General features: G+C 39.7%; 1 protein-coding gene and 1 long non-coding RNA gene across 6 annotated transcripts in view; one reads left to right on the forward strand and one right to left on the reverse strand.

Annotated features, from left to right (window-relative positions):
* Window positions 1-9,889: 9,889 nt before the first annotated feature.
* LOC129399138 (uncharacterized) lies at window positions 9,890-12,313 on the forward strand. The gene is made up of 2 exons (XR_008626959.1): window positions 9,890-11,082; window positions 11,150-12,313. It is a non-coding gene; the product is annotated as an uncharacterized LOC129399138 (long non-coding RNA).
* ATP2B1 (ATPase plasma membrane Ca2+ transporting 1) overlaps window positions 11,303-21,029 on the reverse strand; it is a 135,209-nt gene continuing 125,482 nt past the window's right edge. For 4 of the 5 annotated variants that reach the window (XM_055118374.1, XM_055118371.1, XM_055118372.1 and 1 more), the window contains one exon: window positions 11,303-14,527. In XM_055118374.1, coding sequence (XP_054974349.1) covers window positions 14,216-14,527 — 312 coding nt within the window. In that variant the 3' untranslated portion in view covers window positions 11,303-14,215. The remainder of the gene's footprint in view (window positions 14,528-21,029) is intronic. The other variant, XM_055118375.1, reaches the window with a different exon arrangement.

Here is a 21,029-nt window from a genome sequence, read left to right on the forward strand (position 1 = left end):
GAGACGTATGGCTCATAAAGCATCTGTGGCATTCAGGGTTGATGTTGGGGCAGGAGTGATGGTAGAGCAGGTAGAACACTTGCCTTACCCACAATCAACCCAGGTTCAATCCCCATCATCCCATATAGTCCCCAAGCACTGCTGGGAGTGAGCCCTGAGCACAGAGCCAGGAGTAAACCCTGAGCACTGCTGAATGCTTCCCCTCCCCCCTTAAACAATAAAATGTTTCAAGCAAGTACTCTGCTCAGTAACTTCTTCACTTTGGGGAGCTCCCTGCCAGAGCTTGGGGCCACTCATACTAACATCTGGTAGTGCGGGGCGCCACCAGGCCCACATCTGGCAGTGCTTAGGGGCCATGCAATGCTGGGGGCCAAAGTTGGACTCCCTTTTGACCTATCTCCTGCTCCTAGCTATTTTGGAATCAGCAATCGGGTCCAAAAGACAAGAGTGGTCTTTGAAATGGATTAAGGAAAGGCTTCTGCCACCGCTGGTTTGGAGACTTGCACAACAGATCACTGTGATCTTCTCTGCTCAATATTTTGGGAGGCTTTGTCCTATTTACAGAAAGAATTTAAAGAGCTACCAGTATTAGCAGCATAATATTGGTAGCTCTTGATATATATATGTATATATATGTATAATATAATATATATCACTGTCACTGTCATCCTGTTGCTCATCGATTTGTTGGAGCGGGCACCAGTAGCGTCTCTCATTGTGAGACTTATTGTTACTGTTTTTGGCATATCCAGTATGCCTCAGGTAGCTTGCCAGGCTTTGCCATGCAGGTGCGATACTCTCAGTAGCTTGCTGGGCTCTCTGAGAGGGGCGGAGGAATCGAACTTGGGTTCGTCGCGTGAAAGGCGAATGCCCAACAGCTGTGCTATCGCTACAGCCCCATCTAACATATATATATACATATATACATATATATGTATATATACATATATATATATTATATGAGAGAGTCTCTTGCCCGCACGCCTGGCTGTCTTCCCCGGGGCCCCTCGGAAGGGATGGGCTCCAGCTTCCTTCCCCACCCCAAGCAGAGCTCCCAGCGGCCGAAGACCACCGGAACCTAGCTACAGCCATGCTCGAGGACCCTCTTCACATGTTCGAACAGGTCTCACGCATGAAGGTACCGGCAGAGGAACCCAGGTGTGTGTAATCCCGTTGGGCCAACATCCAGAGAGAGACTTAAAAGCAAGCTCTCAGAAGCGAAGCAGCCGCGCGATATCTTGTAGCCTACTTCTCCCTCTGGGAGAAACTGGCAATCTTCTGAGAGTTTCCTGCCCACATGGGACAGCCTTGCAAGCTTCCCATGGTGTATTTATATGCTAAATCCAGTAACAAGCTGGATCTCATTCCCCTGACCCTGAAAGAGCCTCCAGTGCGACATCATTGGGAGGCCCGAGTCGAGATAGACTTCTAAGATCTCCGGGAAAGGACAAAATGAGAAGTTACTGAGCTCGCTCGAGAAATCGATGATTAATGGGATTTCATTCATATATTCATATATATATATATATGATGAGGTACTATCTTCTGGCAAAGAAGGGCAGAGCCATTTTCATTTTGGGGACACATCCAGCAGTGCTCAGGGCTCACTCTTGCTTCTACCCTTAGGGATCACTTTTGATGGGCGAGGGGGGGACCATGTAGGGTGCCAGGAATTAAATCCAGGTTGGCTGTGTGCAAGGAAGACTTACTCGCTATACTATTTCTCTGTTTTGCCTCCATTTTTTTTTAAACACCACATATTCCATTTTCCACAGCTGAATACCAAATTTTATAATTTAAAATAATGATTGTCAGACTGGAATGGCAAGGGACATAAACCAATTAGAGGAAAAGGTCCAAGATGATGGTGAATTTGAATACATGCTTTCTATGGATCTAGTACACGTGAAATTGAAAGAATGGGGGGGGCAAGTGGGAAGGGAGGAGGTACCACTCAGTCATGCTGGGAATATCCGGCTGTGCCAGCCAGACTACCTCCTAGAACCTAGTGAAAATTGGTGGCCCAATTTGAAGAAATTGGAGATTTGGAGATGTGGAACCTGGCTACGATGAGATGGGATGGGTTTGCGGGTGGGAGGTATGGAAGTTGTCTTTAGTGTCTGAGTAACTCCATTCACTCCTTTGCTGTGAACCTGATTCTAAAATTTGGGGTGACTGGACCAAGCCGAGGAGATGCAAGATCACACTTTTTAGTGTGAAGTAATGCAATGTCATGTGTCATGTGTCCAATTGTTGGACAACTATGGATTTTTAAAAAATTTTATATATTTTTTGCTTTTTGGGTCACACCCGGCGATGCTCAGAGGTTACTCCTGGCTGTGCACTCAGGAATTTCTTCTGGTGGTGGTTGGGGGACCATATGGGATGCTGGGAATCGAACCCGTGTCAGCCACGTGTAAGGCAAACACCCTACCTGCTGTGCTATTGTTCCAGCCCCCACAACTGTGGATTTAAATCCCAGATGACACTAACTGGCTGTGTGGCAAGATTCTCTCCTTTATTACAAAAGGTGAATAGGATTCAGAATGATTTCCTGAGGCAAAATAGGAAAATTTTATATTTTGAAAATAGAAAAACCTAGAAAGAAAAATAGGAAAATCCAGGAAGGAGATTCAATAAGTGTTAGTGTATGTCTGTAACTATTGTTGAAAGATTTTAAGCCAAGGGGCGGATAATCAATTGGGCAATGTTAGAGGATCTTTCAAGGATTAAAGATGAATGTAAAAATTTCCCAATTTCTGGAAGTTATTTCTAGAAACAGAAATCTAATTAGGAATTTTTCCAGGCATAAGTTTCTTTTATTTAATAACTTATTTAAAAAAGTATATTCTTAATGCTATATTTTAATATATACTTAATATTCATCAAGTGGCATGCCAAGTGATAGATGCTTTCAACTTTGCAAAGAAGCATGCTAGAAAAATAAATTTAAAAATGGCATATTGTTAGATTTAGACTATATCTGTAAATCGGATTAGAATTTCAAAAGTAAACTTTCATGACTGATAGTTGAAATTCTTCCATTTTGTGTTTTTAAAACTAGCTTTAATTTTTTTCAATGATTTCTCAAATGAGACCGAAGTTTTATTCTATCCGTAGTACATTTCCATAAAATATTTGATTTTTAAATGAGTAAATAAAAAATAAAATATAATCATCTATGTATTTTTATTAACATTAATTTTGAAAGTACTAGAGATCTTTTTATAAAGCATTTTGTCTCAGTAAATAGAACTTCTGGTACTGAACATTATTTTATAAGAAAATTTATAAAGAGAGAGAGTGAGAGAAAGAGAAAGAGAAAGAGAGAGAGAAAGAAAGAGAGAGAGAGAGAGAGAGAGAGAGAGAGAGAGAGAGAGAGAGAGAGAGAGAGAGAGAGAGAGAGAGAGAGAGAGAGAGAAGGAAAGTGCCTGCCATAGAAACAGGTGTGAGGGAGTGGGCAGAGAGAAACTAGGGACATTGGTGGGAAATGTGCACTGGTGAAGTGATGGCTGTTGGTACATTGCATGACTGAAACCCTCCCATGAATAGCTTGGTAACTGTATTTTACTGTGATTCAATAAAAAAAAACTATAAAATTACTTATTTAAAAAATTTAAAAATTAATTTATTTCACATACAACCAAACTTTGGTAATATACAACCAAAGTTTGGTTGGGTTGTATGTGAAACAAATGGTTGTATAGTAGAATCGCCTGTGAAGTTTAAGAAAATCCCCTCCTGGGGGTCTGGAGTGATAGTGCAGTGGGTAGGGCGTTTGCGTTGCATGCAGCCAACCCGGGTTCAAATCCCAGCATCCCATATGGTCCCCTGAGCACCCCCAGGAGTAGTTCCTGACTGCAGAGCCAGGAGTAACCCCTGTGCATGGCAGGGTGTGACCCAAAAAGCAAAAAAAAAAAAAAAATCCCCTTGCAGTTCTTGGGGATGGAAATCTGGAACCAGGATGTTTGAATATACATAAGTAGTCCTATTATGATGGGAAGCATAAAAAATGATAATTATCCCATACACACATACATACATATATGTGTGTATGGGATAATTATCAATTATCCTTTATATATATTCCTTTGTGGGAATATGGATATGATCAGGATCAGAAAACAATAAAAACTATACTAATGCTCTCCAACTATCAGCTAAATAACACAGTAAAAAAAAGTTTGAGTAGTTCACTTAGCACACTCCTCTGATCTCTACCTCTCAAATGTCCAAGAGGCAAGAACGCTGCTGCTTGAAAAAATGAAAAATCTGGGCGGGAGCGATGGCACAGCAGGTTGAGCATGCCTTGCGCACCACTGACCAGGGTTCGATCCCCACACCCCATACGATCCCCAGAGCTCACCAGCAGTGATCTCTGAGTGCAGAGGCAAAAGTAAGCTCTGAGCACTGCCGGGTGTGGCCCCCAAACCAAAAGCAGAAAACAAAGAACAACAAAAATACTCAACAATAGAAAGAAGAAAAATCTTTCTACTCGTCAAAAATGGGAAAAAAAGGAAATTAGGAACTAAAACCCACTAATTTTTGGCTTTTTTGGTCACACCCAGCGCTGTTCAGGGGTTACTTCTGGCCATGCTCTGGGGATCATACAAGAGGCCAAGGATTGAACCCGGTTCGGCCATGTGCAAGGGAAACTACCCACTGTACTGGTTCAGCCGTGTGCAAGGCAAATGCACTACCCATAGCTATCTCCACCCCCCATTAATATTTTTGATGAGATGAATGAATCTCCAGTGTAGACTGTACCAGGCTTCTGGGTATTTATGAATCAGTTGGGACTTGAGAGCCCTTTCCAACTCTGGAATTTCCTATTGAAAATAAATTTACCAGGACCATAAAAAAAGCTGGTAAGGTGCTTGTCTTGTATGCAGTTGATTCTGGTTCGATCCAGGGCATCACATGAGGTCTCCTCGGTCATGCCAGGAATGATCCCTGAGCACTGCTGGGTGTGGTCACCAAATCAAAAAATATATAAAATAAGTTTACTGGGACAGGAGCAGCTCTTGACAGGGTTGATTCTGTTGCTAATGTCAATGGTATCAACTGGGGGGCTTTTTTGTCATTGTCAAAGTGCTCGCCTATGTTAAGTCCATCTGAACATCCAAAGCTGGGCAGGGACTGTCTACAGTCTTATGGGAGAAAATGAGGGCTCACAGTACTGGAAGCCAGTACAAGGCAGAAATGGAACCAGATCCAAGTCTGTGGACTTCTGCGCAGATGCTCCTCAGATGTGAGACTACCTCTGCAGAAAGTGAGAAGGAAGAAGGTAAGTGGCCGCCACAGAGGCAGGCTGGGTGCGAGATGGTGGGAGGGAAACTGGGACACTGGTGGTGGGAAATGCACACTGGTGAGGGGGGGGGTGTTGGAACATTGTACAACTGAAACCCAATCTTGAACAACTTTGTAACTGTATCTCATGAATCAATGAAAAACAAACAAACAAACAAAAACCTACAACATGAGGAATGGAAGAGATTTATGAGCGACATCATGTAATCTGGCAATCTCTTGAACCTGGGAGATGTGAAGAAATAACTTGAGTAGCTAAGACATAAATATATAAAACGTCATTGAGAATAAAAAATTTACCTGCCCAGGAAAAAAAAAACTGAAAAAAAAAAACACACAAAAAAAAACCCCCAAAAATCAACTACTAAATCCAAGACTACCTTTCCAGAGTTTCCTCGGACTCAGTTCCCTGGGTCTCAGCACTCTCCCAGGGAGGGAGTCTTCCTCTGGGGAAAGTAACAAGCAGCAAGAACTCAAAATCCCACGTTACTTCCCTGCTCAGATCTCTGAGGGCTTCAGGACTGGGTGGCTCGAGCACTGTGAAGAAGAGCAAAGAGCAGTGTGCAGGTGACAGCTGGGAAGGCTGTAGGTAGGAGAGTGACACTCAAAGCAAACGTGTGCTCTTTCAGAGCATTTGTTGTTCCGGCATTTCCTTTCCTAAGAAGGAAGGGGCGATGTAAGCAAAGCGATTTGGAAAGATTTTGGGCTATGCGTTGCAACAGTGTGGGGCTGACAGATGGTAGGAATGTAGAGATTTAGGAGAAGCCATAGGTAAGCCGAAGGCAAAGAGGAAGTTGACCAGGGTAATAGCAGTAAGTATAAAAATGCTGATAAATGAGGAGCAAGAGAGAGAACAGCATGCAGGGTGCTTGTCTTGCATACAGCTGACCAGGGCTTGATCCCCAGTACCACGTGGCACTAGGAGTGATCTCTGAGCACAGAGCCAGGAGTAAACCCTGAGCACCACCAGGTGTGGTCCCAACACCAAACAAGCTTCTTCTCTCCACCAAAAAAAAAAAAAAAAAAAGAAGCTAATTAAGAGTACTTAAAATCAGGGATTGGTGTAGTTACTCTACAACTACAGAATGTGATTTTAATACTATTTAACTATGATATGTCAATTTAAAAAAAGTGTAACTATGTGTAAAGATGGCCCTTAGATTTTAATATTATCACTGAGCTATATGTAGTCACTGAGCTGCAAGCCTGAAATAGAATAATGCGTTTCAAATAAAAATAAGTAGAAGGCAAAAATTACAAGCAAAAAACATTTACAATGAAACAGTAAGTTGATGGCATTTTAATAGTAGACCATCTACTTTTGGCACTGACAATTACCAAAAGTAACTCAGAATATTTGAATAGATAGATGATCTCTAATTGGTTGAGTATCACTGTATCACTGTCATCTCGTTGTTCATCGATTTGCTTGAGCGGGCACCAGTAACATCTCCATTTTGAGACTTGTTGGCATATTGAATATGCCACAGGTAGCTTGCCAGGCTCTGCCGTGCGGGCGAGATACTCTTGGTAGCTTGCTGGGCTCTCCAACAGGGATGGAGGAATTGATCCCGGGTCGGCCATGTGCAAGGCAAATGCCCTACCCACTGTGCTGTCGCTCCAGCATAGCATACTATCAACCTGGTATGAGCTTTGTAAAGTGTTATTTGAATATTATTCAATTTCTCCTTCACTTTTATTGTAGAACATAGTTTCGATGAAGCATAAAGAAAGATAATTACTCTCTTGGGTAACATGAGAAAGTTGAAGAGACAATAAAATTAGGAGTCTGAGAGATCTGATCAAGTAAAGCAACAGTTCTAAAGAGATGAAAAGCAGTTCTTGGGGACCAAATACCAATAATAAAAAATATGAGGAAAGGCAGATGTCTACTAATATATGTGGGAAAAACCCTCCCCCATAGTTCTGTTTGGCAGATGAAGAATGGAAAAGAGCAGAAAACATTTTGAATCCTTACTCAGAAAAAAAAAATAAAGGCTTGGAATAAATGTCAGAAGACATGACCTATGTAAAAGGTTAAAGAGATACATCGAAGGTTGGTTTGAACATGAGTGGGGAACAACAGGGCATTAGTGTGAAGATCTGTTGCCAGCAGGCTGTGAATAAACTCTGAACTGAGGACGGGAATGAAGCTGAAGGTGGCTCAGGCTTAGATATTAAGGCGGCAAGGCCTGAGAGCAGGAGTGAGTGATCAACTCAAGGCCCTGCTCAGAAAGGACCGTGCAAGGGCTGGGAGACAGGCTGGGGGCTGACTGCGAATAAACAAGATCAGCAGAAGCAGAGAGCTCTTAGCAAGCAAGAAAAAGGTAGTTTGGAGATGCCAACAATAATCGTAGGTAAATGCCATTTTTTTTTCCCTATGTGACTGATACCAAAGCTGAGTGAAAATGAGGGCTCTGGGCATCCATGTGGAATGTGGCACGTACACTCAAGCAAATGAGGAAAAGTGAAGGTTTTTGTGATCTAACCCTAAAAAAAAAACCCTAACTTTGGATCATTTTGCATGAGCAGGATAGTATGAAACACGGAATCCACACAACTTTTTCGATGGGGTTAACAAAGAAATAACAAGAATGGAATGCGCCTGTAAGGCATCAAGCTTCCCAATTTCCACTTTTTTTTTTTTTTTTTTTTGCTTTTTGGGTCACACCCAGCGATGCTCAGGGATTACTCCTGGCTTTGCACTCAGGAATTACTCCTGGCGATGCTTGGGGGACCATATGGGATGCCGGGGATTGAACCCAGGGCGCCTGCATGCAAGGCAAACGCCCTACCCGCTGTGCTATCGCTCTGGCCCCTCTACTTTTTTTTTTTTTTACAGAAGAGCCAAAGTCTTTTAAAGGCCAGATTATTGCTGCTTTGCTTGAAATCCGCTTCTGGCTTCCCCTTGAACTCAGCACTAGAATCAAAGTTCTGTAAGAGGTTTAACTCCGAAGTAGGGCAGTCTCCTGTGAGCTTTCTTAATCATCTCCCATCACCTGCCCACCAGCTCCTTCCACTTGAGGGATGCTTGTTCAGTCTTGCCAAGTACCAACTACTGGGAGACTCAGACACTGAAGAAAACAGCTCCTTCATTTCTTCAGGTCTCTGCTCAAATGTCAGCTCATTTGATAGGGCTTCCTGATTCCATTATGCTCCACTTCCACGTGACAAAGTTCTGCCCCACCCGCCAGGACAGAAACTCCCCGCAGGGCTCTCTGTGAATTTCTCACACCAGGTACCAATTACTTATGGAATGACTGGAATGTGGGAGATGGAGGGAACGGACACAAAGGAAGTTGGCATTTAGAGCCAGGGAGATAGTGTAGGATTTAAGATGCATATTAAGTATGTGGGACTGGAGCGATAGCACAGCGGGTAGGGCATTTGCCTTGCACGTGGCTGACCTGGGTTCGATTCCTCCATCCCTCTTGGAGAGCCCGGCAAGCTACCAAGAGTATCCCGCCCGCAAGGCAGGGCCTCGAAAGCTCCCGTGGCATATCTGATATGCCAAAAGCAGTAACAAGTCTCACAATGGAGATGTTATTGGTGCCTGCCAGAGCAAATCGGGGTAACAGTGCTACAGTACTAGGTATGTGTTTGACCTGATTTGATTCCTAGTGTTGAACTGCCTGTTGGACTTGCCTAGACTCATTGAGATTGGCTCCAGGGCCTCTGAACACTACCTGCATGGCAAAAATAGCACAAAACCAGTTAGCGTTTAGATGATTATGGAGGCAAGAAATGGGCAATAAGTAGTAGAACTCTTATTGCTAAAAGTAGTGAGTCCCCGACTTTTTTTTGGTTTTGAGCCACATTTGTGGCACTGAGGGGATACTCCTGGCTCTGTACTCAGGAATTACTCTGAGTTGTTGGGACCACATGGGATGCTGGGGATCAAACCCGGGCCAGCTGCATGCGAGGCAAGCACCTTATCTACTGTACTATCACTCTTGTCTCAGTCTTCATTATCACCCTCTCTTCCAACTGAGAGTTACCACCAGGCTAAGTCTATAGTAGTAAGTGAAAGTTTTTAGGACCATGGATAGTATTTTTGCCCCTTTTGGATTTTGGGCCACACCTGGCTGTGCTCAGGGCTTATTTCTGACTCTTGTTCAGGGGTCACTCCTAAAAGGGCTAGAAGGACTCTATGAGAGACCAGGGATCGAACCTGGGTTGGCTGCGAGCAAAGCAAATGTCTTACCTGATGCAACAGCACTTCACCCTTTGAGACACTTTTTAGGAAGGTCTGAAACTGGACTAACAGGCTATGATTAAGAGCCAAGATAAAAGATGAAACAGTAGTACCCTGATTTGATTTTCTAACCTCAGATACCAGAGGTTTCTCTACGATCAGATTTTATTTTCATTCATTTAACTCTTCATTTAAGTGTATTTTAGCCTGGGTATTGATTTCCAAAGCAGCCTGATAGAAGTGTTATTCTCCAATATTTTATCTCTGCAAGATAAACATTAATTCTAAAGACAAAAGCCAGCATCTACTTTTTAGACTATAAGGGACACTAGCTTATGAGTTACACACAATGGGCAGCGTTGTACGCATATTTAGACAGTAATGGAACAAAGGCTACAAGTTTCTAATTTCAAAACCTTCATTTAAAGTCCAATATGCCAGTTGTACTCAGTCTAAATAGCAAAGTATTAAGAATCTTCATGAAAGAAAATAGCTCTGAAGGGCAAAATCATTTTAAAAGAGCAAATCATACGATTTGCTGTGTGAAAATCTTCAGCTTCGTAATTTTCGAGGTAAAAAATGCAGAGTATCTCAGTGTATAAATTAATTTTCATTTCAAATTATACACTTGTTTAAAATCAATAGGCTATGAAACTCAGAATGAACATACTAACAAAAGTATTGAATCATAAAATTCCCTAACTAGAGGATGCTATTAAAAACTCCATATACAGAGCTTATCTTTCACTCTTTAGCTACAGGTCTGATTATAACTAAACCCTGAATTATATTATCTACTCTGTGACTCTTGCCTGTCTTGGGTTACCATACAGGAAGGCTGTGAAGATTCTTAGGATTATTTCTAAAAATCTGATATAAGAACAAGAGAACACTTAAGAATTAAGCACTGGATCCAAAATATGCTAATCCTTTTTTGTTAAGAAGTTGAATTAAGGAGATCAGTAGCTTTCAACTTAGGCTCTCAGGAAATTATATTCAGTATGAATTCCACCTCTAGCCTAGAGGCCTAGAGCAAGTTATATAAACCAAATTTCAATTTCCCCCTATAAAAATTGCAGCAATTCACAAGTTTATTATTTACACATGTCTACATTAAATGATTATTAGCACATAGCAGGCAACCCATAAAGGTAGATATATGTTGTGATAATACTTTTTAATGGTTAAGGAAATCATCATTGCTTAATATTTAATCTGAAAAGTTATTTTGAAAATACGTGGTCTTTGTAACCTCATTTAAGTTAAAGAGAATGTTACGACTTCTTGAGGTGACTCAAAATCTAGACGTGGGGTGTTATTAATTTGGGAAACAGTTTTTTAGAATACAGAGTTACTTAGAGGTATACCAGAGACCAATAATGTTAAGCACAGAAGCACACCTATATTGTAATTCTTATTGATTGGGAATTATTAGTAGCGTATGGCTAATAAAAAGCAAAGCTTTTCTAAACCCAGAACATCACACTTGCATGAACTGAAGAAATGACTGATCCTACTGCAATATAACATTGTGGGAAGAAGAGGAGGGAGCCATACTCCCTCCTTACCGGGGCAAGGTCCTGCAGGGGAGAGCACCGAGGTGCTGTAGAGGAGGGAGCCATACTCCCTCCTTACCGGGGCAAGGTCCTGCAGGGGAGAGCACCGAGGTGCTGTACCATAACCATAACAGTTCAACTGTATGACAGAATTCTCGGTCAGAGTTTTGAAATTTCATGTAGAAAAAAAAATCCAAAAGATGTTCAGATCAATTTAAATATTCAAAAAGCTCAGTCCCCATTCAGAAACAGATAAACAGTATATTTATTAAATGAGTTAAGACAAATAAACTTTACAAATAGACAAATAATAAAAGGCTCAGTGGCTAAAATAGATGGTAAGCATCATTGAAAGAAATCAACACCATCACGGTATCTCAGTTGGCTTACATGTGTAAAAAGAAATTTTCAAAGAGCAATTTCACAGAAATGAAGCCAGTTTTTTTCTTATAAACAAATCATCATTTCTTGGTTCAAAACTGACATCTGTTATGAAAATTACCATATCACATATTTGTAAGATGACAAGGAGTAACTCATCTTCAAAGTGCAAGAAAGTCTATTTATAACCACAAAAAAGGCAATGAAGAGGAGAAAAGGATTTTTAAAAAATATACAAAGATTAAAAACATTTGGGATGCAAAATTAAACAATTTTTTGGTTAGAGGATAAAAGAGTAAAGTGATTGAATTACAGATGCTGATTTCAGCTATACATACTATATAATGGGATCCAAGATCTTTAACAGCTTGCTTGCATTTTTTCTACTTACATAATGCTCTGGAAATTTCTCGTAGAAATTACAGTGTCTCACAGAGAGAAATACATACTAAGCATGTCCTGCTACTACTTCATGGATGTCTTAAGACCCGTTCATGGATTAGGGTGGGTGTAAAAAGCCATTGCCTTAAGTTGAAAAATGAATACTGTAAAAGCTCAATACAAATCCTCCAAAGCACATGCACGTCTAAATCTTTTGGAAATTACATTCATATTTAAGCATAACCAAAATAAAAAAGAAAACTGAAAGCATTTCCCTTTTCTCTATCCCCTATGCCCTGTAGGCTTCTCCAGTTGATAGGGTCAATTTTTAAGAGTTGAAAGGGTTCTTCAAGAGTCTAGTAGACTACCCTCATTTCGGGCAGATAATTTTTTTTCAAGGTCATGCAGCACATTTATGGCAAAACCAAGACTAGAAACCAGTTCTTGACTTCGAGCCTGGAATGCTTTCCAGCAGATCATGCTACCTCTTTTTACAGTGTGATTTGCTATAAATACCTGATGAATAAATGTACATTACATATGCTGACAGAGCCAATGTATTTCTAAGTCTTGCAGAAGATTACTGCAAAGGATTGATGGAGAGAATATGATTTCCCCCCACCCAACAAAAATATCAAGCACCATCCTAAGTTTCTTTGCTGGGTCAGCATTCCCAGATGTTGTAGTAGTCCTCCGTAAACTTTGTCAGCCTGAGGATTATTTATCTGGTGAAATCTGGGCCCTAACACAACGACAGTTCCTAAAAGGTAAAGACAGAGCAAAAAAAGGGAGTGGGCAGACAAAGGAAACACAGCTTAAGAATCCAATTGGTTTGGAGTTGGGCATTTCAGCAGATGGTTAACTGTTCTATCTAAATACATATTTTAGGTCCCTTTAAAACCTTTTTCATATATCTCATTTTACTTATTTGGCCACTTATAACAATAAACGTATCACAGACAATAGTGGTCATTCATGTTTCAAAACAGAGTATTTTAGACAAACTCAATCCTATGATGAATATGTCAAATGGTGAAATTGCTGTGATTTTCTTAATCTGATTCTATTAGGTTGCCATCGAGGAATTGAAGCGGTATTTCATGGGGCTGTTACCATCTTGAAATTTATTTCAATTGTGATTAAAGAGAACAGAATGATGCACCATATATGTAGAACTGAGTAAAGAAGCTGAAATTTCTTTTAAAAAAACATTGCTGTATATTTATTTAATAAAAGGGCATATTTATTTATGTTACAAACAAGTTTCAAAAACAAAAGAAAAACATGTATGCTTCTACTTATTAACCTTTTTCAAAATGCCAACAGCCCTCATGCTGTATGAAGGTTTCTAAGGATTTATTAGAAAAATCAATACAGTTCACTCACAGTTCACCAAGACACCACTGAACTAACATATTTAGACAAAAACAAAAGGGACTAAGGTTCTCTTATAGTTTGATTTAATTTGATTTGCCTGAAACAACAAAAGCATTTCAAGCATCTTTCATTATGTAGTTGATGTCTTGCATTAAACAATCTACTAAATTCTGAACAAAAGGTTATTAGCAAGTTTTCAAAAAATTTTAAAAATTAAACAGTTGTTTCAAAACCATTAAGTAGTAAATGTATTTAAGAAACTAATTAGGACAGATGCCATAACTTCATTAGAACACCACTGCTCATGTTTGTTTTGTTTTTTTGTTTTTTGTTTTTTTAAACAAAGCATTAGTGTTATCTATTTGGCTATTAGTATTAGCAATTTATCTACAATATTTAACAAGGTAAATTGTAGGCAAAAATTTAGTACAGTTTCAATAGAAACACCCCCCCCCTTTTTTTTTCCTGAAAATACAGCAGTATTTGAAGGACTAATTTTTCTCTGCATCAGTTATAAGGAAGCTTCCCACCTATGAACAGGAACAAAAAAAGTATCTACAAACCTTGTAAACAGATCTGTATCATTTATAAACATAAATAATCCAAATTATTAACAGCCAACAGCAGAAATTAAAGTATCAATTCAATGATCCAGGGCTCTTTGCCTGCTCAGCTTGCTCCTCCCACTCTCCCATCCAGGACTCCGATAAACTAAAGCTCTGCTAATACACTGTTCAGGACCATTCTCAGGTACTAACGATGATCCACAGGTCAACATATGCTGAGTTACTGTTTATCTGTCAGTTCATTTCTCCCACCCCCCAAAAAGCACCCTCAGTCTGGCAGAAAGCTTTGCTTTTTGTTTTTTAAAAAAATAAATCTACATTCGTACAAGTGTGTCTTCTGTTGAAGTCCAGAGACAAGAATACGATCTTGTCCGTCACAATATGTGAAAAGACCCAGTTTCAATTTGTTTCTTTACAATGCAGCTAGTGTGTTAACATTCAGCTTACAATCAGAGTGATGTTTCCAAACTATGTAGTGGGCTTCCTGGGGATGAAGAGGTAGCAGACTTGTTCATTTCTATTGTAAGGTGAATCCCGCTGTCAACGGCATTGTTATTTTTGTTGGGCGAGGGTGGAGGACTGGAGTTACGTTTTGTAGGAGCATCATCTTCAGCATCAGTGTCATCGATAAGGGGGATATGAGGCTCTGAATCTTCTATCCTAAACTCAGGATGTGTCATAAAGTTGTGAATTGAACTTCTTGATTCCGGTTTTTCTAACCCTTCATATAAAGAACTACGAAATGCATTCACCACTCGAATCTGCAAACACCAGAAAACACAGAAGGATGTCAGTACACTATTAGTTCAACTTAAGAATGGTTCATTTATGAGTCTGAATCCACAAACAGCTAGGTATGAGTGAATCATATTTGCATGTAATGCAGTGGAACTTGCAATACACTGTAAAAAAATGAATATTTTAGTAGGACACTACAGAACAACAAAGCCACATACTCTAAGAATTAAGAGGTAGAGAATTCAAATAATACTAAGAAAATCTCATTGTCTCTGGCTAAAAATTTAATAGCCATTTTATAGGATTTTTTCCCCTAAGAAACAAAAACAAAGACCAAACAAAAACAAGAACTTAACCATACACAAGCTTTAGCTAATTTTGTAAAATGAAAAAAAAAATGTAATTTTGGAAAACAATTCAAATAAGTTAAACAAAGTCAAGCACAGAGGGTTACTATATATCATGCTAGGAATTAGGGTGTCACCGACTATGAGAAAGCCAAGCAAATATAAGCTGAATGCCACAATGAACTCACATCTACCCCCACTCTTCCCTTAATTAAAAAATAAAACAAAGCTAAAACCCAAATAAATATCTATAAAATGCCATTAAACAGCTATAAATATTTGAGTATATGCCATTTATCTAAGTGTTAACATTTTCCCTCTATAATAATAGATCAAAACTACACAGTAGATTTCACTAGAAACAGATTTAAACAAAACAATCTGAAATTCAGTGAAAAGTTTTGGGTCATTTTTGAGTTTTTATACCGAAATGTATAACTTAACAATTCACCTTTTAAAGATATCTGACAAATAGATGAAAGGAGGAAATCTAAAAAAGATTTTCAGTATCTACTGACATCAGTAACTCAATAGCCCAGTGTCACAAAGAATTCAAAAAGGAATCAAATTACTCAACACCTGCTACATTTTAAAAATCAATACATCAGTTTTTGGTTTGATTCTCAAAAAAACTAGTAATGAAGTCACCATTTGACTTGTCTGACAATAACTGCAGAAAAGAAGATAGTTACCAAAATCTTAAGACTATGTTGATAACGAACAAATTACAAGTTTCTTCAAGTGGACATTTGTGTGCATTTTAGAAAAAACATGCTTATGTTTTTTTCTTTTTCATTTTTTTTTTGGGAGGGTTGGGTCACACCTGGTGATAGACCATGTGGTATTCAAGAATCAAATTGTGGCAAACTGCTTGAAAGGCAAGCCCCTTAACTTCTTTCCAGCCCTATGCTCACATTTCAAAATTTTATGTATATGATAAGTACATACTGCATAATAATTATAGTGGTTAATGTACCTGTATTTTCACAATTATCATTTATGTTTGTGATGTGAAAATAGGAGTATATCTCCTTAGCACGTGTCAGTTATTCAATACATTACTGCTACCTATAGTCTCACTGCTATCATTTGGTGTCAGAATGCAAATTATCTTGTGTGAATCAAGTCCTATACTCCTTGGCAAACATTCCCCTACTGTCCCTTCCTCTAGCTCTGTGGAACACTATTCTACTCTCTTCTTCAATATATTTGTCCACGGACTCCTCATTACAGGAATTTAGCCAAAGAAACTGATTCTAGGATCCTGAGGAAACATGGGAACTCCTGTGCTCATTAAAGCATTACTTATAACCACCAAGATAAAACATAATTGAAATGTTAAGAGACGGATGAATGGGCTATATACATATGATGAAATATTACTCAGCCTCAAAAAAGCAAACCATATGCTATTTACAGTAACATATGCCCTCACTGAAACATCTCAAGTTGTGTTCCCAGATTTGCCCAGACCTCCTAGGTTTGGGGAAAACATTTTTTTCCATAGTTAATTTTTTTCCCCCATAGTTAATTAGTCCTTTGTGCAGAGAAAGGGTGTAACACTGTTGAGTGAGGGAAACAAAGGTTAACAGATTTCCTCAACTATAAAATGGCAAAGCTACCTACCTTATATATTATGAAGATTAAATTATAACAGACAAATTTATAACAGTGTAACACTCATAACTATCAATGTCAGTGCTTTCAACCTTTAATATTTAAGATCCTCTTTAAAAATTCTGATTCAGTAAAGGTCTGACATATTGCATTCTAACAAGCTCCCTAGTGGTACTGAAGTTGCTGGTTCGTGACTCGATTTTGAACAGCATGGATCAACCCTGCCCCCGTGTACCTTATCACATGCTCTGCTACGATTCTGGTCTGCTCAGGTGCTTGTACTTTAATCCCTTCATTTGTTAAGGCGATCACTGCAAATACACTTTCAATTTCCTTTACTGATCACTTCGTCTTGACTAAGATGTGAGTGCTTTATATATGGCATATAAATAACACATGCTAAAGAATAATAATTTAGCTGCCTTTCTTCTTTCCTCTCTGCTTCTGGGTCACACTTGGCAGTACTCAGGGCTTAATCCAGGCAGTGCTCGGGAACAACATGGGGGTCCTGGGACTGAACCTGGATGGACTGCACTCAAGATAAATGTCTTACCCACTGCATTATCTCTTCATTTGTTTAGTGGCTTGTCCTCAAAGCTTACAGTGCCATCTCAATTTTGGTTTTGGGTCACACAGTACTACTCAGGGACTACTCCCAGCTCTGTTCTCAGGGGTAGCTCCTGGGCTGCTCAGGGGAACAGGTGGGGCAGGGGATCAAATTGGGGTTGGTCTCGTATGAAACCAGTGCCCTTATCTCTGCGCTGTACTCTCTCCAGTCCTGCACATTTTACATGCCAGACAGTTAGCAAGAATCCTTTCCCCTTCAACTATAGATTTTTTAAAAAGCAAAGAAATAGCCTTAAAAACAATCTGCTGGACAATGGCCAGTTTGAATACAGATGAATTCAAATGAGAGGATCAGCCAGCAATCCTCCAAGGCGGGTGACTGACACCAGTGTTTCTCAACTGGGGACCCAATGGAAGAAACAGGGTTAAGAAGTGGGGGTGGGGGACACTTGGAAAAAAGTCGATTCACTAGTGCAGATAATCCTGAAGTTGGTGCTTATTTGGTTTTGCTGCTAGTACTGCTCGAACAGACACAGAGAAATAATTAACTGGGCTGAGTTTTGACTAGTCAGGACAGAGAGGTGTATTGAGGAATCAAGGGGAAATATATACAGAATTTAGGACAAACGTGGAAGCTTACAATCAGCAGGTATCTAAGAGGGGCAGAATGTAAGGGAGTAGGTGTTTTTATGCCTGCACCCTGAAACAGGTGAGACTTTTTAGATTAGATGCCTTTAAACCCAAACTTGTAAATTTGGAAATTTTTTTTTCCTGTCTGAACTAATTTATTATTGTTAAACAGTGGAGCCTGAAAAGGCATTTCAGGTATTTTACTTTGCCTACTTTACAAAAAATGAGAGAGAGCAACCAAGTGTTTGGGTACCTAATGTGTACCTAAGAGGAGAATCTGTGGACAAGAGCTGTACAGCTAATCTCAGCAGAATAAAATGATTCCTGAGATTAAGACTAATGTAGCCTCTTTCTCGGAGTGTGCTGCTTAGTAATAACACGACAGAATTCCAATCAGCAAGGCAAGAGAACAGCTTGGGAATATTCCAAATTCCAATACACTTAAAAAAAAAAAACTCATATTAGATACAATAAAAACCTAGGTTAATCAAGGGTTTCTGAACCAGATATATTTTATGTTCTACTCATAGAGAACACAAATAACAAAGCGCCCTTTATGGAATGACATTGAATTTGTTTATACTTGCTCTGATCTTTATTATTTCCTTTAAGTAAAATTCTCAGTATTCTGTTTTTTTTTTTCCCCTTTTTGGGTCACACCCAGCAATGCTCAGGGGTTACTCCTGGCTGGGCACTTAGTTATCACTACTGGCAGTGCTTGGGAGACCATATGGGGAGCCGGGGCTCGAACCCCGGTTGGCCACGTGTAAGGCAAATGCCCTATCCACTGTACTATCACTCAGGCCCCATCCGGAATAATTATAAAAGCACAACTGCGTGCCAACTATTGCTAATTTTATTCAACCCTTTAACTCAGTTTCTTTAATGTCTACTATGATGTACTATGAACAATATAATCATAACTCTTAAAACTAAAGTAAGTTCAAAAGCAACTGAGTCAAAATACTTTGAAGAGTAAATTATTCAACAGAAAAGGCAGCACTGTGTGAAGCATCTACTGTGGGGAGAAAATAAACGAAGGAATTATCAAATATTTTTAAGATACTGCAAATGAGTATCAAGGTAAACAGTGTACTAACTTTAAGTAACAAATCCAAGCAAGACCATTTTCCCTACAAATTACCTGTTTTCCAAAACAACTTATGGTATGAAAGAATAACATTACTGCTCAAAATAAGGCACACAAGGAAACAGCTTTGAAACAATATTACTTTTATCAGTGGCTAGTATCTTACCCTACCTTCTACAATGAGCTTTTTCACTTTTTGAATTTGTAATCATCATTATTTTACTATGTATATTATTAACTAATGAACTGGTAAAGTAAAAAAATACTTTATAATGAAACAAAACCTCATGGGTATTTGTATATGGAATTTTCTCAAAGTGAGGGAAGTCTAATGTTTATTTTCTGGAATTGGAATCAACAAAATGTTTTCTGTGAAAAGACACTATATATTTTAGGATTTATGAGCAACATCCTCTTGCACAATTACTCAACACTTCCACTGTAGTGCAAAACATATTGTAAATAGCTTTTATGGGCATGGCTTAAATGAATGGACATGGCTGTACTCTACGTAAAATATTTTCCAAAACAAGACCGGTGTGATTTGACCCATATGCTACAGCTTTCCAATCCTAGAAGACCAAATTTTCTCTCAATTTTTACTTTCTAAAAATATTTAACTATTTAACAAATTTATTAATGGTAAAGACTGGATCTAGAATGATATGAGTGATATACTTTACGATTACAGAAAAACCGTAAAATGTTTTCTTTAGAAATCTTTAAAAGATCTAAGGGGGGGGATGACCTTTCTTTCTTTCTTTTTTTTTTTTTTGCTTTTTGGGTCAAACCCAGCGATGCTCAGGGGTTACTCCTGGCTTTGCACTCAGGAACTACTCCTGGCGGTGCTTGGGGGACCATATGGGATGCCGGGGATCGAACCCGGGTCGGCCGCGTGCAAGGCAAACGCCCTACCCGCTGTGCTATCGCTCCGGCCCCTGGAATGACCTTTCTAGAGATGTTTAAAATCCAATAGTTGATGAAGTTGAAATGGAGAATTATTTCTTTACTAAGGATTCCAATAAGTCTCAAGAGAATCTGATATCCACAGGTATTCTACCCATGACATATTCGATATGCCAAAAAACAGTAACAAGTCTCACAATGGAGACGTTACTGGTGCCCGCTCGAGCAAATCAATGAACAACAGGATGACAGTGCTACAGTGCAGTGCTATTTTCTATCAGGCTAGTAACAAAATAAGAAAATAAAACATTTCTTTGACTATATTAACACTGTTAGTTCTAGAGCTTATTGATGTATACCCAAAGAACGCTTCAGCAGAAATGTTGAAGATAATGACTAAAAGCAGTACGATTAACTGTAACTGTTAGTATTATACCAATATCCTCACGACTAACATTCGCATTAGCTCCCGAATACTTCCTACTGTTCCCAGAACATGAAACAAAAAACAATCTTGAAGCTCCAAGCAACAACAAACCTCTCTGCACCAGTCTGAGGCAGACCTCTACTTCAGAGTAACCACACTGGCCCTAGCTTTAGGTAGAGCTGTGCAGCAGGAAAAAAAATGAGCAGCTGTGGTTAGATGTCTTGAAGAAAATGACACTGTCTGATAACTGCCTCAAGAAGCTGATCAAGTAGAGAATAAATAAGGAGAGAAAACTTCAGTGTGGGACAACTGGCCTGGATTCTACAAAAAAGTCAATGTCATGGAAAAACGAGAGAGAATGGATTCAGTTAAGGTAAAGAGGCACGGAGAGTGTAGAAAATCCTTTCTTGGATCCTGAATTAAAAAAACGTTTTGGTGGAACGGGAGAAATCTGAAAAGGGTATTGGAGTTAAGTCTGAGTGATAATATTATAGGAAACTTCTTATTCTTAGGGTGTGTGTATATGCTACGGGAATTTGAAAACGAGGCTGTTTCCCGCTCTCCCTTCTGCCCAGACAGACGGCAGCCTCAGCCTCACTCCGAGACAGACACCCCCACAGCTGGCTCTCACCCACGAGCACGCAGCCGTGGCCAGAGTCTAAGGAGAGCTGAGATGTGGGGCTGCTGGGGACAGTCAGAGAGAGGCCCAGCGACAGGGTACAGAGGAGAAGCACCAGCAAGAGGATACAAGTGACAGGATTCCACCTGCGGAGTCCGGGTCAGAAATGCGTACACCGGCAGAGGGGGAAGGGCTCAGGGAAACAACCCAGACCACGCTGGAGGAGACTGGGTGTGGCAGTCTGGAGCAGCCAGAGAGAGACAGGGCCAGTGATGTCGTACACAGGTCAAAGGAGAGGCCTGGACCCCGGGAGGAACCTGGA

The sequence above is a fragment of the Sorex araneus genome, chromosome 10, assembly GCF_027595985.1.
Source record: "Sorex araneus isolate mSorAra2 chromosome 10, mSorAra2.pri, whole genome shotgun sequence".
Lineage (NCBI taxonomy): Eukaryota > Metazoa > Chordata > Mammalia > Eulipotyphla > Soricidae > Sorex > Sorex araneus.